Source organism: Balaenoptera physalus (genome assembly GCF_965194825.1).
Source record: "Balaenoptera physalus genome assembly, chromosome: 11".
Taxonomy (NCBI): Eukaryota; Metazoa; Chordata; class Mammalia; order Artiodactyla; family Balaenopteridae; genus Balaenoptera; species Balaenoptera physalus.
In genome coordinates, this window is record NC_138896.1 from 65,029,417 (window position 1) to 65,047,323 (window position 17,907).

Sequence of the window (17,907 nt, forward strand, 5' to 3'; positions counted from 1 at the left end):
TGATAACTTGCCAGGGTTTTATAATATTGCTCTGAGGCCCACATAAAGCAAAATTCTAAAGTGAAGCATTCCTTTAAAGAAACACTTTGGTTATCACTTTGGAAAACCAACTTTAAGCCTCTGACAAATACAAAGTAAGTAATGTTCTATTTAAAAAGGGAAGGGGGGGGACTTCCCTGGTGGCGCAGTGGTTAAGAATCCGCCTGCCAATGCAGGGAACACGGATTCAATCCCTGGTCCGGGAAGATCCCACCTGCCGCGGAGCAACTAAGCCCGTGCGCCACAACTGCTGAGGCTGTGCTCTAGAGCCCGTGAGCCACAACTACTGAAGCCCGCACGCCCCAAGCCTGTGCTCCGCAACAAAAGAAGCCACCACAATGAGAAGCCCGCACACTGCAACGAAGAGTAGCCCCCGTTCGATGCAACTAGAGAAAGCCCGCCTGCAGCAACAAAGACCCAATGCAGCCAAAAGTAAATAAATAAATAAATTTTAAAAAATAAAAAGGGAAGGAGCTGTATTCCTCTAAAATGTCAATGTCATAGAGACCAAAAAAAAAAGGCTATGAAAAAGAAGGATAAAGAGACATGACAGCTGAATGTAATATATCTGATGCCAGACTGGATTTTGTATTGGAGGGGAAAAAATGTTATAATTGACTTTTTAGGCTAACTGACAAAAATGGAATACAGAGACAGTAGATTAAAGTATTATATCAATGTAAATTTATGAAGTTGGTAACTGCATTGTAGTTATGTAGGAGAATATCCCTATTCTTTTCTTTCTTAAAAATTTTTTTAATGTTTCTTAAGACTCTTTTAATGAATATCCCTATTCTTAACAAATATACACAAGTATTTAGGAGTAAAGAGCCATGATGTGGGTGAACCGCAAATGGTTCAGAAAAAATTGTGTGTGTAGAGAGAGAGAAAGAGAGAGATTAATAAAGCAAATGGTATAAAATGTAAATAGGTGAATCTGGGTAAAGAATAGATAGGCATTCTTTCTCCTATTTTTATTTTTCAACTTCTTATAAATGTGAAATTATATCCAAACAAAAAGTTTAAAACATCTGCAGATAAAGCCCAATGCTTGAGTTCTATGAAAGCATGTGTCTATAAGAGCAGTTCTCAAACTTTTTGGTCTCAGAATCTCTCTATACTCTAAACAATTCCTGAGAACCTTAAAGACTTTTTAATATGGGTTATTTTAAATAATTTACATTTTCAAATATGAACAAAAAATTTAATGAGTGTCATTGTTTTACATTTTTGCAAATCTCATTAATGTCTAGTGTAATAGAAGATAGTTAGATTTTCCTATCTGCTTCTGCATTCAATCTGTTGTGTCATCATATGCCATGCAGCCTTTGGAAAACCCTACTGGATACAAACAGAATGGGAGTGAAAAAAATGGGGGTTTGACTCCTCCTGGCCTCATGACACCATCTCGCGGTTTGAAAACAAAAGGTCTACACCATTATACTACTATAATGTAGTATATTACAACTATAATTAATTTTAAAATACCTTACATAGACATTCTCATATAAAGTAATCAGATGAGTTTTAAAACTATACCTTAGGCCTCTAAGAAAGAAACACCCTTCAGGGGTGATAAATCAAAGGCCGTACTCCAGAGGTGGCTTCTAATGTTGCTTTTGCTATCTTTATTTCTAATCAAACAGAGGCCTTGTAATTAGCAAGATGAATGTTACAAACAGGTTCTTATTGGTAAATTAGTGATGTTTGGAACATACAGACTGAATAAAAACATTTGGAGATAATCCATACCCTTCCATTAACAGGACATATAAATCTGGAGTCACCCTTTGGAGTGGAACCTAAGGCTGGGTCCACCAAAAAGGTCCTGGGTCTAGTCAAGATTTTGGAGGATTCTGGTGCAGAACACTAAAAGATTCGCGTGACAATTTTCAAGACCAGAAATCTTTCACATAAAGAGTGTTTGGAGCACTGAAAAGGACAGAACTGGAACGTCATTCAACTTACAGAACTGGTTATATGACTTACTTGTGTGCATACTTGCTTGCCAATGTCTACATGTGGCAAATGAGACTTGCTTTCACTGTGCCCTGGTAGCAAGGTTGTGACAAAGGCAATCTATAGGCATCACCTAACTTATCGGAGACTCCCCGATATACTCTAAAAAGAACTTAATAGCCATTCTTAACTGAACTGGCTTAAATCAGTTTGCAACAGATATCTAAAACCTGGTCCCCTGGGCTCCAGTACTCCATTTCTTGATACAAGATCTGAATAAGGCAAGTAAAAGGCAAGTTTCTGACACACCAAAGAAGGAAAAACAAGATTCCTATTTCATGTCTGCCCTGGAAGGTACTCAGTTTAACCAACCACTAACAGCCATAGAGAGAAGTAACATTTAACCAAAGAAGGGTGGGCCTACCTGTCAGAAAAATAAAGTTGTCAATGAGAATTTCATATCTATACTTCCAAACTAGGTATCATATTTCACACAAAAAGCTAATACTTTCAGAAAACATGAATTTATTTGTAAAGACGATGAAAAAGGATTGGCTAATTTCTACTAGTTAGGACCTTTAAAAAATTTATAAGGAATTCTAGGTTCAGTCAAGATGGAGTAAATATACCCTGCCCTATCTTTCTTATTGAATGCACCTAAACAACCTTGGACAGAAAGCATGGAACAATTACCTAAGGACTGAAAAATAAATGGTAGTAGGCATTGGGGAAGGACATCAGAACAAAAGCCCACCAAGTTGGCAATGAATTTTGTTTTTGTTTTTCCTACCATATCTCTTGGCCTGGAATCAAAAGCAATCTGAAACCTGGAACTGCCCACTGGGTACAGAGAGAAAGAGCTCTAAGAAAAGCCCTCTATTTCTAGAAAGGGGGCCCCAACAGATCAGAGTGAATAGGGGAAATGTCATTTTTTTGGTGTATTTTTTCCATACTCTCTTGTCCCAGCTCCTAAGGAATTCTGCAGTGGCAGCAGCAGTGAGAGCAGTGGTGACTGGGCAAGCATATAAAACTCCAAGGGAGGGGAACCCTTCTCTCTGACTAGAGGAACTGTGGTCCCAAGAGCTTAGGAAGATTTCCTGTTGCATTTTACTCCCTATCCTGTTGCCACTTACCCTCAGAGGCAGAGACAGACACAGTCATGGGAAGCACATGGCAGAACAGGGAAACTAAAACCCTTGCTTTCTAGCCAGATGACCAAAAAAGGGAGTCCCTAAGGGCCAGAATGTGTTGGGGAGATCTCAAAAAAGAGGGAGCTCAAAAAACAATCCCATTAAGTTGTACATGAATTCCTGGGCTTATCCATGAACTATGCATGGATCTGACACTAAAAAGCAGAAGGTGGGTGGGAACTTGCAGGCTGAACCTAACTGGGTTGACTGTTTGCTATAAACATCATCATCATCAACAACACAAGTCCATATTCTCCCCAGGATTTAAACTAGATCCAGGGTCATATAACATAACATACAAAATGTCCAGGATACAATCCAGCATTTATTGACATTTAAAGAACCAAGAAAATCTCATATCTCATAAGGGAAAAGAAGACAATCAAAGACAGCAACTCCATGATGATACAGATGTTGAAATTATTAGACAAAGACTTTAAAGCAGCCATTACAACCATACTCCACTAAGTAAGGACAAACACTCTTAAAATGACTGGAAAAATAGAAAGCCACAAGCAAAACCAAAAGGAAATTTTAAAATGAAAAAGTATAATAACCAAAATTAAAGATTCACTGGGTGGGCTCAAAAGGAGGACAGAGATGACAGAGGATAAAGTGAACTCGCAAAAAAAAAAAAGTGAACTCAAAGACCAGTTAATAGAAATTATCCAATCTGAAAAACAGAAAAAATATGGAAAAAATAAATAAACAGAGCCTCAGGGACCTGTGGGGTAGTATCAAACCTCTGATATTTGTGTCATCAAAGTCCCAGAAAGAGAGGAAATAGTGTTGGACAGAAAACATATTTGAAGAAATAACAGCTGAAAACTCCCTAAATTTGGCAAAGGACAGACACAGGTTCAAGAAGATCAGCAAACCCCAAAGAAAATAAACACAAAGAAATTCACACTACAATAAAACTGCTGAAATCTAAAGACAAGATAAATGTTGAAAGTAGCCAGACAAGAACAATACATTTACATTTGGGGGAGCAACAATTTGAATCACTATAGATTTCTTATCAGAAACCATACAGACCAGGGGGAGTGGCACATTTTTCAAGTGTTAAAAGAAAATAACTACTAACCCAAAATTCTATATATAGTGAAAATAGTTTTCAAGAATAAAAGCAAAATAAAATTTGCAGTTGAAGGAAAACAAAGAGAATTTGTTGCCAGAAGTTCTGCTCTGAAGAAATACTTAAAGCAAATTCTTCATGTGGAAGGGAAATGCTACCAGAAGAACTTCAGACTTCAATAAAGAACAAACAGTAACAGAAAGGGTAATGATAAGACTATTTTTTTTCTCCTCTTAAGTTCATTAAAATATGTCTGACAGGGCTTCCCTGGTGGCGCAGTGGTTGAGAATCTGCCTGCCAATGCAGGGGACACGGGTTCAAGCCCTGGTCTGGGAAGATCCCACATGCCATGGAGCAACTGGGCCCGTGAGCCACAATTACTGAGCCTGCGCGTCTGGAGCCTGTGCTCCGCAAGAAGAGAGGCCACGATAGTGAGAGGCCTGCGCACCGCGATGAAGAGTGGCCCCCGCTTGCCACAACTGGAGAAAGCCCTCGCACAGAAACGAAGACCCAACACAGCCATAAATAAATAAAAATTAAAAAAAAAAAATGTGTGACATTTGAAAGCAAGTTTTCAGTGTTTGTAGATGTAATACATAGGACAAGTACAACATAAGGTGAGAGGTAAAGGATGCTATATGTGGGATGGTTTTAGCAGTTCTCTTGAAGTGGTAAAATATTAATTCTAAGTACACTGTAAAAAGCCAAGCATACATACTGTAATCTTTAGAGTAACCACTAAAAAAACTATACAGATAGCTCTAAAAATTCAATCGAAAATTTAAAAAATACTAATTCAAATAATCCAAAAAGCAAAAAAGAGAACAGAATAAAAACAGAGGAAGTAAAAACAATTATTAAAGAGACAAATCCAAACATAACAATTATATTAAGTGTAAATAGTCTAAATATACTGATTAAAAGACAGAGAATGTGAAAATGGATTAAAAACCAAGACCCATTGACTTGCTATCTCCAAGAAACCCACTTTAAATATAACGATATAAGTAGGTTAAAAGTAGAAAATGATGGCTTCCCTGGTAGCACAGCGGTTAAGAATCTGCCTGCCAATGCAGGGGACACAGGTTCGAGCCCTGGTCCGGGAAGATCCCACATGCCACGGAGCAACTAAGCCTGTGCGCCACAACTACTAGCCTGCGCTCTAGACCCCACGAGCCACAACTACTGAACCCGTGTGCCACAACCACTGAAGCCTACGCGCCTAGACCCCATGCTCCACAACAAGAGAAGCCACCACAATGAGAAGCCTGCGCACCGCAACGAAGAGTAGCCCCAACTCGCTGCAACTAGAGAAAGCCCGCGCCCAGCAACAAAGACCCAACTCAGCCATAAATAAATAAATAAATAAATAAATAAATAAATAAAAAGTAGAAAATGACATACCATGTAAACACTAATAAAAAGCTGCAGTAGCTGTATTCACATTGGACAAAGTAGACTGTGGAGCAAGGAAAATTACCAGGAATAAAAAGGGTCATTACATAACGATAAGCGAGTTAATACATTAAGAAGACATAACAATCCTGGGACTTCCCTGGTGGCCCAGTGGGTAAGACTCTGTGCTCCCAATGCAGGGGACCCGGGTTCAATCCCTGATCAGGGAACTAGATCCCGCAGGCATGCTGCAACTAAGAGTTTGCCTGCTGCAACGAGGATCCCATGTGCCGCAACTCAGACCCAGCACAGCCAAAATAAATAAATAAATAAATATTAAATTTAAAAAAAAAAAAAAAAAGACATAATCCTAAATGTGTAAGCATCCACCTAACAAATGAGCCTCAAAGTAAATGGAGCAAAACCTAACAGAACTGAAAGGAGAAATAAACTCACGATTATAACTACAGATTTCAACACTCCTCTCTTGGTAATCAATAAAAGAAGAAGACAGGAAATCAGACAGGATATAGACGAACTGAACAACACTATTAGCCAACTGGATCTAAATGACATTTACAGAACACTCAACACAAAAACAGCACAATATACATTCTTTTCAAGTGTACCTGGGAAATTCACCAAAATAGAACATATCAAACCTTAATAAATTTTAAAAAGCTGAGATCCTACAAAGTATGTTCCCCGACCATAATGCAATTAAACTAGAAATCATTATTAGAAAGACAACTGCAAAATATCCAAGTATTTAGAAACTAAAACACTTCTAAATAATTCATGAGTCAAAGACTAAGCTGCAAGGGAAATTAGAAAATATTTTGAACTGAAAGAGGATAAGCAATATGTCAAAATTTGTGCGGTACACAAAATTTGTGGGGTCCTTCACAGAGGTAAATTTATAGCATTAAATACTAATACTTGTCAAGAAAGGTCACAAGTCAACAATCCAAGTTTCTGCTTTAAGAAACTAGAAAAAGAGCAAAATAAAGCCAAAGCAAGCATCAGAAAAAAAGAGCAGAAATCAATGAAATTGAAAACAGAAAACAAAACAAACAAAAAAATCAATGAAACGAAAATCTGGTTCTTTGAAATGAAAGTAAAATTGATAAACATCTAGCCAAACTGGCCAAAGAAAAAAAGACAACAGGCACAAATTATCAATATGAGGAATAAAGGCAATACCACTATAGATCCCACAGACACAAAATTAAGGAACGATGTTGTTTGACAACTAAGATTAAATGGACCAATTGCTTAAAAGCTACCAACTACCAAAACTCACTCAAGGAGAAATAACAACATGAAGAGTTCTATAACTATACTCAAATAATTTAAAGACATTTCCTCTTCTAATATATACTTGCATTCATTTGGTGGCTTTACTATTCAAAAGTCTAATTCACATGTTTGCTAAAAAAATACACAAATTTCCACTGATAGTAATGCAAAAGAATACACACTGTGTTGTATTCAACTCAATTTTTATCAGTACTGCTTGATATCTCATTAATGTGGATAGTATGTCCACTCTTAAAGGATCTCCGCTTATCAAAGTAAATCAAAGATATTACTTTATATTGATATTTATATCAAGTGAATTATTAACTATAGGAGAAGAGTATTACTTGAATAAGTACTCAATGACATACATACTAATGTTTAAATCCTGCAAAGCAGGACACCTCATTTCAAACAACTGAAGTGATCCTTAAAAAAAGTTGTGTAAAAATCAAGTATCTACTACTTACATAATATACTGAAAAGTACTGAAAAGTGCTAGAGAAGTATTATATATGAGACTAAACCATATGAAATTACCAATTATCAACTGGTTCAACCGAGAACAATGTAAGCATTCCTTGTTTTCTATATGATTCAGTGTTCTCAAGAGTTCTAGTCACTTCTACCAGAACGGTATTACAGTGTTGGGGACCGAAGTTCATTTTACATTTACCAAACGTATTCTGGAGATGTTTCATGACGAAAGTCATTTTCAAAACTAGGATATGAACGTATATGAGGAAAGGAGTACTGTACTTTAACGTGGCTAGAGAACCTTTGTTTGACCTCCACTTTCCAGGAGTCTGCTATTTTTAACTCTTAAAAAAAAATAAGCCCTGTTACTCAAAACGTGGATTCACTATACAGTAAGGATTAAGATCCACAAGCCTCAAAGTATGAAAAAGAGAGAACGCAACAAAATTACTAAGACCACATCATTCCTTTGCTCAAAACCCTTCAATATCTTATCTCACTGAGTCAAAGTTCTTACTATGGCCTTTACCCATTTCCTGCTTCTCACCTGCCTCCTTTACTCCAGCCCCCAGCTGTTCCTCAAACTTGCAGGTACACTCTCTCCTCAGGGCCTTTGTATTAACTACTCCCTCTACCAGAAATGCTCTTCTCAAAGATATCCACACGACTCACCTCCTCATCTCCTTCGGGTCTGCTTAAATGTCATCTTCTCCCTAGGGACTTCCCTGGTGGCGCTCCCAATGCACGGGGCCGGGGTTCAATCCCTGGTCCGGGAACTAGATCCCACATGCATGCCACAACTAAGGAGCCCGCCAGCTGCAACTAAGATCCGACACAACCAAATAAATAAGTAAATAAAATAAATAAATAAAATAAAATAGTATCCCTCCTACAAGACAAAAAAAATTTTTTTTGGTTTATTGTCTGCCTTTCTCCAATAGAATATAAACTACAAGGAAGAGAGACCTTTGTTTAATGCATTGCTATATCCTCAGAGTCTAGAACAGCAGCACATAGAATCTGCTGAACAAGATTGGCACAAAAGACTGTATATATGCCTCCAATTAAAACTTCCCTCACAGATACTAAAAAAGAGGTAAGAAAACAGTTTGGAACCCCGCGCGCTCTGTAACTTAGAATGAAACAACTACCCTCTAGAAGAAAATATTTTATTTTCAACAAAATATACTAACGAATGGCTGGATTCCCTAAAAACAAAACATTAATGCTAAGCGCACACATGCTGCAAGTCTGTTGGTACTGAATGCTTTGGTTTATCACCCAAGACTTGTGCTAAGTCATTTTCCTACGAACCAAGAAATTCTGGCTAAAGATACTTAAGGAAAAATAAAAGCGGAGTTAACCTATTAATGCCGTACAAGGATTAGGAAATACAGAATATACGAGTCCAAAACTCACAGTACAGAGTGAGAGACCAGAAATCGAAATTGGGAGTGTTTGCCCCCTAGAGACACTGAGAGAGACAAAGTCCACAAAGGATTGCACCCCTTTTCTTGGCGCTAGGCACGGCATGAACACTCATTCCGGGAATGCAGGGGGGCATGGAGTTTGGGACTGTGAGGCCTGGATTCCGATTAGGATTGGAGTCGTGTATCCGGGCCGCCCTCCTCTGCACAGACTTTCGCTCGGGAGAAAAAAGAGTGGCGACTGCGCCTACCAGCTCCCAAAAAGGCTTGGGGGAGGGGTGATGAAGGTAGACCCCTCCCCTTCCCCAAGGCAAGCCCAGGGCCCGCAGGGCTCCCCAGTGTCCCGGCTCACCCGGCTCCCGGTTGATCTCGATGTCGAAGTGACACTGCGGCCGGTCCTGCGCCCCCATCGCGACCGAGGCGGCGGCAAGAGCTGGGAGAGACGGGGAGCAAAGCGGTCAGGGCGCGGGGTTAGGGCGGAGCCCGCGCCTCAGTCACCTCCCGCTGGCCTGGTGCGACAGCGCCCGAGGCCGAGACCAGCTCCTTCTCACCCCAGGCCTCCCGGCCCCCATGGAGCGCGCACACACATGCAGGCTAGCTCTTCACCTGGCTGGCCTCCAGCCTGAGCTGCTTCCCGTGAGCTGAGGAGAAACCGCTGCCACCACAGCCGAAGCCCACCGCCACTAACAAACCACCACCCCCGCCCCCTGGCCCGGCCTTCCAGTGCCACGCTAAACCCCGCGAGAGTCGGGACAAATACCGCGAGAGTACGGTCTTGAAGGCGGTGGGTAACCGAAGGGGGTGCGCTTACGTGGGCGTTCCTTGGAGCTCGAAGAGCCTCCAGCCCCGGCGCTCCTATTCCTGAGCTGGCCCTGTTTTGCCCCGCCCCTTTCCCCCCTTGTACGTTGGAATCAGTCGCCCAAACTGGGAGCCCCGGACGCGCCTGTGCTCTCTACTTTCTGTGGTCCTTTCTCCAGGGCCGTGTCTATGTATTTGCAGATACCGCGAGGCTTTGCTGTTTCCGAAGCTGCGAAACAGTTGCGAGAATGAGGTTGTTGACGTGTAGTAAAGCGACAGAGCTTTGGTTTTCTTTTTCTCAAGGAGTAGTTATGACACTATCCCGTTAGACCATTTGTCTCACTTCAAAGGCCTTTAGGCTGAATTGTGCGTTCGTCCCCGCTTTGGGGCCAGCGTCACTGGTATAGTTGTGTTCAAGGCCATTCTTCCTCTTTTGTGAAGTGTCAGTTCAAGACCTTTGCCCTTATTTGAATCGCGTTCTTCGTCTTATAGAATGCAAGGGTTCTGGATACTAACGTGTTGTTAGATGATATATGTATGTTTTGAATACAACTCTCTTGTTAGGTTTATGTAAGTGAGAATATTTTCTCCCAATCTGCGTCTTGTCTTTTCATTGTTTTGAAAGTGGCTTGTGCAAAGCAGTTTTTAATTTTTGATTCAATCACTTGATCAATTTTTTCTTTTATGGGTTGTGCTTCTTTGTGTAGGAAATCTCTGCCTACCCCAAGCTCGAGAAGATTTTCTCCTATGTTTTCTTTTAGAAGTTTTGTAGCCCAACCTTACACCATAGGTGTAAGCCTATGATCTATTAGAATTTGTGGATGTGGGGTCAGGTAGAAGTTGAGGTTCATTCTTTTCCCCGTAGGGCTATACAGTAGTTCCACCACCATTTGTTGAAAAGACTTTTATCCATTGAATTACCATGGCTTTGTGACCACACATGTGCGATTCTATTTCTGGACTCTATTTGTTACACTGATGTATCTTTAGGCTGGGACCACACTGTTGGGTTGTAATTGTGTTCCATTATTTTCTTAAAATTGTAAAATATACTTTACATAAAATTATCTTTTAACTGTTTTTAAGCTTACAGTTCAGAGGCTGTTAACTACATTCACATTGTTGTGCAACCATCACCACCATCTATCCATAAGACAATTTTCATCTTGTAAAACTAAAACTTTGGGGACTTTCCTGGTGGCGTGGTGGTTAAGAATCCGCCTGCCAATGCAGGGGACACAGGTTCGATCCCTGGTCCGGGAAGATCCCACATGCCGCGGAGCAACTAAGCCCGTGCACCACACCTACTGAGTCTGTGCTCTAGAGCCTGCAAGCCACAACTACTGAGCCTGCATGCCACAACAAGTGAAGCCCGTGTGCCACAATTACTGGAGCCTGAGCACCTAGAGTCCGTGCTCCGCGCAACAAGGGAAGCCACCACAATGAGAAGCCGGCACACCGCAACGAAGAGTAGCCCCCGCTCGCTGCAACGAGAGAAAGCCTGCGCGCAGCAATGAAGACCCAAAGCAGCCAAAAATAAATAAATAAAAATTTTTAAAAAACTAAACTAAAACTTGGTACCAATTAAACAATAACTCCTCATTCTCCCCTCTACCCAGGATCTGGTAACCACTCTCTACTTTTTTTGTTTGTTTTTGTTTTACTTTATTGTGGTAAGAACACAACATGAGATCCACCCTCTTTAAAAATTTTTTGGCCATGTCATGCAGCATGTGGGATCTTAGTTCCCCAACCAGGGATCGAACCCACACCCCCTGCAGTCGATGTGCAGAGTCTTAACCACTAGATGGCCGGGTAAGTCCCGAGATCCACCCTCTTAACAGATTTTTAAGTGTTCAAGCTGTCTAATAAAGGGGGGCAGCTGCCATCCCACTCCAGCTGATGGTTGCCACATGGATCTGTAACCCAGCATTGCTAGAAAGCCAGGCTTTCCTAGGAAATCCTCTTGTTTTTTAAATATTAGCAACTAATTCAAAACTAAATACATTGCACAGCACCCACCATATCTGCTGATCAGATTAGGCCCATGAGCAGCCTACTTGGCATGGAGTATGAGCACGAACCACATGAATAGTAGAGGAGGGAGGAGACCAAGGATGGGTTAGAACCCTACAGATGGCAGAATGGGTGGGGGAGCAGGCTCCCTTCCATACTTGAGAAGGCCTAGAAAGGGCCAGAGCCTTCAGCTAACACACAAAGCTAACACACTTGGATGTTTACCATGTGCCCAGCTCTCAACTGCATTATCTCCATCTCACAACGTGAGGAGGCGGATACTACTTTCATTATCCCCATTTTAGAGCTGAGGAAACAGAACTTTCAGAGGTTGTGTTAGATCTGGGACTCAAAATGAGGTCCCTCTTCACTGTTTACATGTTACAGCCTCCCTGGGTTGCAACCCTTGACTCCAACAAAAGGAGCTTTTAATTTTGGGTTCACAAGAATCTCTTTGCCTCATTGAACAGATAAGTCTCAAAGAGGGAAGGTTCTTTATAGAACAAAGCTAATAGAGGCAAAAAGAACAATAAAATAGAAAATCACCATTATGTAATCCCTGAGGAAGTAACAGATCAAAGCTGGGTAGATCATAATTTAAGTGAAAGGCTATCAGGAACTTGATAATAAATCAAAGTAGGTTATTTCCTGATGTGATGCGAAAGCAAGCACCTATCACTTCCTATGATGTATTCTTGCCAAAAATATTAGAACCTGAGTCTGAATGAGCCTCTACCAGTTTATAGGAAAAGTGGGCGATTAGTGGGACAGATATAATGACACCACAGGGATACAACAGAAATGTGAAAAATTTTAGAGCAAATGACCTAGTTTTTCCAACAAATGGCAAAGAAAAGAAAAGGGAACTGTGAAGTATTTTTAGAGACTTAAGGGACATCAACAAAATGCAGGGTGTAAATCTTGTTTGGATCCTGATTCAGACACATCGACAAAAACACGTTTTGTGGGAACAAAAGAAAACTGAACATCGTGGAATTCAGGGCATGCTACTCCAAAATATGGCACCTTGGCATCTTGAATATTTTAAGCTGAAGGAATTTGAGAAATGGCAGATGCTGGAAGGACTCTCAGACCTTCTCCCATGAAACAGGTCATGAGACCCTCATATTAGAAGTGTCCTCCCTACATCCAGAGGGACACAGATTTTTAACAAAAAGGCCTTACTAAGTTCCCTCCAGTTTACTACACTTAGCTCATACCCTTATGTCCTCTAACATTTTTCCATGACTTTCTACTTTTCATCAAACTTACTATAAAAACGCTCAGGTTTAACTGCTTCTTTGGGTCTTCATTTCCTTATGAAGGCTCCCATGTCATATAAAACTTATATTAAATAAATTTGTATGCTTTTCTTTTATTAATCTGTCTTTCGTTATAGAGGCCTAGCCAAGAACCTTAAAAGGATAGAAAGAAAAAGATACTCTTCCTCCCCTATCACATCTTCTATTAGTAGATGTTAGATAATAATTAAGAATTACTATTTAATTGTGTTAGCAATGATAATGGTGTTGTTACATATATTTTTAAGTCTTTACACTTTTTCTCAAAAACCAAATGGAAAACTTATTACATGAAAATTCCTATACCTCAATATCAGTCTTTTGTGGAAAGGCAAGCTTTATTTCAAAGCAACCTGAAAAGAGCAGTCAGGGGGTCCACAACCGCAAACTGGTAGGAGGGAACACACAGTTACATGTCCATTGGCAGGGTCTCAGTCGGGAGTCTCGCTCAATACCTGCTCAGTTTCCTCTTCAGGTTGAAGCTGAAAAGGTAGACTCGAAGATGCCTCTGATGTCCAAACACACTTATTTCAGGAAAGAGGACACCTGGAGTCAACTTAATTGAGCGAATCCGCTTAATTATTAAAATAAATATTTATTCTCTCTGAGAATATGGTTAATTTAGTAGCTTTCTTTGCATTTTCGAGCCACAGAGGTTCCATTCACCTTCTAAGCAGTTGAGTTGATAAGGATCCTGCCTCCATTTCCTAGGAAATAGATTACATTTGATTACTCCTCACAACAGCCAACTGGAAGATTATTCCATTGCTTTTGAGGCACTGGTTGGGTTGGCGTCTGCGATGGTGGCCAAATAAATGAGATTTCTGTGTAACACATGCTGGTACCTATGGGTAAAAAACAGGTAAAAATTAGACGTTTGCTTTTACTGAACATGAACAAAAAACTGGAAAAGAATTTATCCACCCTAGTGAATGACTCATCCACTGATTGGATCACTCAGTGTTGTCAACCTTCTTATTTAACATATTAAAGGAAAATATATCCAGAATCTTACCTGTTCTCACTTCTCACTTCCATAGCTACCTCTCTAGGCCAAGCCACTATCACTTCTTGCTTGGACTACTGGAGCAGTCTCCTAACCTGTCTCCCTGCTCTACCTTTGCAGCCCTACTCTAATTATCCACATAGCAGCCTGAGTGATCACTGTACAATTTAGGTCAAGATCATGTCATACCTCTGTTCAAAACCCTCCAAAGGCTCCCATCTCATTATGAGTAAAGCTAAGCCCTCATGGCCTATAAGGCCCTACATGATCAGGGCCTCTAGTTACCCTCTCTGATCTCATCTCCTACCACTTTCCCTTTACTCACCGAGTTCTGGCCAGAGTGGCCTCCTTGCTATGACTTGAAGATATCCAGCACGCTCTAGCCTGGGGGCTTTTCCACCTGATACTCTCTCTGATTCACGTATCTGCATAGCTGCTCCCCCACCTAAGGCGTCTACTCAAATGTCACATCAAAGATACCGGGTATAAACTAGCACTCTTCCCCCCACTTACCCTGTGTTATTCTTATTCGAAGTGCTTATTAGTATGTGCCTAATTATATGATTGTACAGTCTAGAAGGTAAGTTCCATGAAAGCAGAGCTGGTATCTGTTTTGGTACTGATTCCCCAGTGGCTGAAACAGTGCCTGGTACTCAGTATTACTTATAAAATATCTTGAACAGGGAATTCCCTGGCGGTCCAGTGGTTAGGACTTGATGCTTCCGATGCAGGGGGCACGGTTTTGATCCCTGGTCGGGGAACTGAGATCCCGCATGCCACACAGCACCCCCCCAAAAAAAAATCTTGAACAAACTTAAAGAAGGGACAAGACACTTCCATGATCAATGCACACTTACTATAATAGCGATTCTCAATCAGGGGGTAGAGCTCTCCACCTAGGAAGACAAATCAGGCTAGGGGGCAGGAAGCGTGGACTGTGCAGTGTGAAAAGGTCCATTAGGAGATTTTGATAACTTTCTTGCCCCATAGTTTGAGAATCACTGCACCAAATAAAGTGTTTTGCAACTATTTTCCATATAGAAAAATGAGAGTATTTACTATAAACTGTACAAAAGCAAATTACCAAATGCCAGTGTCCAATGTAAAGACTTACCCAAAGATGGATATCTCTACTATTCCACTGAGCTGTTCAGTGAGGGATTGCAGGTTACTTTTTTAGGGGGTGGGAAAAGCATGGCTTCAGTAACAATGAAATAAAATTTTTTTTCTGTAATAAATGGGGCATAATTCCTGGAACGACATTTAGAAAAGAGGCTGTTTTCTCTCATTTTGGCATATGGCTAGACAGCACATTAAATTACTGTGCCAAATTTACCTCTGTCTTACCTGGAAATCTTTTATTGGTCTTTGCATGTGTTACAAGAAAAGTATGAGCCAGGGTTCCACGACCAGAAAGCAGCCACTGCTCTCATCATCTCCTGACACTAGTTTTCCGAGTGCTTTCCTCCCCATCCCTGCTGTCATCGGCTGACATGACTTCACGTGAAGCAGTCTTTGCAATGAGCACAATTCAAGTTTTGAAGAGGGAGCCACGTCTGACTCCAAGCTTCACAGTGCACTGTCCGTATGGTCTTGGGCAGGTAAGTAACCTCTCTGAGCCTCATCTGCGATCAATCACTCAAGACTCCTAGTTCAGGTCAGCTGCTGTATTCCTACACTGGCTTCCCCGCCAAACTCATTAGTCAGGGGAATAGGGAGGGGACTTACTGGACGCATTCATTCGCCCGGCCTTTGTTCTGATATTCCACAATACAGCGGATCAACTGATCATTCTCCTCCAGGAGCTGAAAGATCAAAGGGTCAGTGCAGCACGACATCAGGACGGCGGGGACAACTGCCTCCTTCCCCCGCCCCCGCCCCAATGCCGGGATTTCCAGCCCCAGAGCCTCTGCTGACTTCATTCCCAGCTGACGGCAAGTCACCCTAGGCACACCAGTCTCAGCTGCTCACTCCAGGAAGCTTCCAAAACCCGTAGCACTTCGGGATCTCTGCTAAGATCGCTCTGCCCGCATTAGAGCTCACCCGCTGGATCGTCTCCTGATTGACTTCCGCCTTGCCTCTCAGCCAGTCCGGCACGAAGGCCACCGACATCCCGGGAAGCCAGGTTGGAAAGCGGCCTCACGCCTTGCAGACCCCCGCGCGTCTAGACCAGAGCTGATCAGCAGCCCTAGACGCCCTACAGCCCCAGCAAGGACCCACGATAAGTGGGCCTACGCTCTCGACGTTGATTGGGTCTTCCCACCTAGGGGGCGGGGAAGGAACAGGCGAAACGTCATTTGTGATTGGGCGCGCAAGAGAGATTCTCAGCGTCCTCCTCCGACCCCGCCCCTGGGGCTTCGGTGCTGTTTGTGGTTCTTTTGTGTTTGCGCAAGCTAGCCTCAGGGGTGGGGTCCGGCGTCAGCTCCTCGCCTTTTAGGCTTTGGGAGCTCTTTGCGGCAGCACCTTCCCCAGGGTCACACAGTAATCGAGGCTGGAACCTGGATATCTGGCTCCAAATCCATACCTCTTTCAACACCACTCTGGTGCCTCCAGGCCTGCGTCTGGAGCCTGAACCCTGGGCATTGCCTCCTGCCAAGCCAAACCCTGCAGGGCCAAGGAAAACACCGGTGTCAGCTTTACCCTTTGCTGAGGGAGAAACTCGCCTATAGGCCTCTTTTTCCTTTGGGCCCTTCTTTTTTTTTTTTTAAATCAGATTTACAACCCTAAAAAGCACTATTATTTTCCCCAATTTACAGATGAGAAAACAGAGGTTAAGTAACTTGCCCAAGATCTCATAGCTACTAAGGGCAAAGTCAGTATCTGAACAGAAGCAGTCTGGCTTTAAAAATTTTGATCTCAACCACTGCCCTGCACAGCCTATGCACCATACTGCGGAGGTGGTTTGCTGCAAGATAAAGGGAGGAAGCTGGGCCAACCTCTTGGGCCACAGTGTTACTGCTGGCAACCACTAAAACTCTGAATTGGTTGTCTTCTCTTTTGTCTAGTCCATCCATGGTGAACATGGGAGCAAGGCTGGTTTTCTCTGTAGCAGAGAGTGAGAAGCAGCCACTTAATTTAGGAGGCAGATCTTGGAAGACTTTACTCCTCAAAAGGGGTATCAGGGCAATTCTGCCTTCTAGATCTTCATTTCCCTGAGTGGTGGCCCTGATCCAGAGCAGGCTCATCTGCTTTGCTGGGCTCTCCCTCCACAATTCCCTTATTCATCCCTCGGAGGAGGTTTCATCCCATTTAACAGAGGGCTAAGTGTGAGTGATAAATTAGCTATGGATGTGTACAGTTTGAGGTGATGTCTAATGGAGATGTTGAAGTTTGTGGCTGGCTGTTTGGCTGGAACTCAGGGCCAAGGACTGGGCTGGTGATGTAAACTTTGAGAAGAATCACTTGTGGAAACTGGCATCATCCTTGAAGCTACTTTGTCACCCTTTCACATCCAATTCATCACCAAGTCCTGTTGATCTTGCTCCTATATTTCTCTGCAGCCTGCCCAGCTCTTTTCCTCTTTACCACCCTTCCTGCCTAAGCTCCAGCTTCATCCTCTCTTGCCCAGTCAACTGCACTGGCATCCCAGCTGGTCCTACCACAGTTTCCATGAGCCTTCTCCACTTTGATCTTAACATCAGCAGCCAAAGTGAATTTTACAAAATGCAAATCCAATCAGTTTTCCCCTGTCCCAAACTCTACCATGGCCTCCAAGAGCCTATATGGTCTTACCTCTTCTTTTCTCTCTAGTAGCTCTCACTCTACTCCTTTACTCTCTAAACTCTGAATTTCAGCCAAAGCAGTCTTGAGGAAAAAAGCAGAGCTGGAGGAATCAGACTCCCTGACTTCAGACTATACTACAAAGCTAATCAAGACAATATGGTACTGGCACAAAAACAGAAATATAGGTTAATGGAACAGG

At 42.1% G+C, this 17,907-nt stretch overlaps 2 protein-coding genes across 13 annotated transcripts in view; both read right to left on the reverse strand.

Moving 5' to 3' along the window:
* NKTR (natural killer cell triggering receptor) overlaps positions 1 to 13,167 on the reverse strand; it is a 52,218-nt gene extending 39,051 nt beyond the window's left edge. For 8 of the 12 annotated variants that reach the window (XM_082412733.1, XM_082412743.1, XM_082412732.1 and 5 more), the window contains exons 1-2: positions 9,471 to 13,167; positions 9,217 to 9,297 (exon numbers count right to left, since the gene is read on the reverse strand). In XM_082412733.1, the coding sequence (XP_082268859.1) occupies positions 9,217 to 9,274 (58 nt within the window). In that variant the 5' untranslated portion in view covers positions 9,275 to 9,297; positions 9,471 to 13,167. Of the gene's footprint in view, positions 1 to 9,216; positions 9,298 to 9,451 lie in introns of all 12 variants that reach the window. The other 4 variants (XM_082412738.1, XM_082412731.1, XM_082412739.1 and 1 more) reach the window with 2 other exon arrangements.
* Positions 13,168 to 13,298: 131 nt separating this feature from the next.
* On the reverse strand, positions 13,299 to 16,235 carry SS18L2 (SS18 like 2). Its single transcript, XM_082413011.1, has 3 exons — positions 16,029 to 16,235; positions 15,714 to 15,790; positions 13,299 to 13,824 (listed from the first exon to the last, which is right to left on the reverse strand). The coding sequence occupies exons 1-3, from the start codon at positions 16,095 to 16,097 to the stop codon at positions 13,737 to 13,739; spliced, it is 234 nt and encodes a 77-aa protein (XP_082269137.1). The 5' UTR covers positions 16,098 to 16,235; the 3' UTR covers positions 13,299 to 13,736.
* Between the last annotated feature and the right edge of the window lie 1,672 nt (positions 16,236 to 17,907).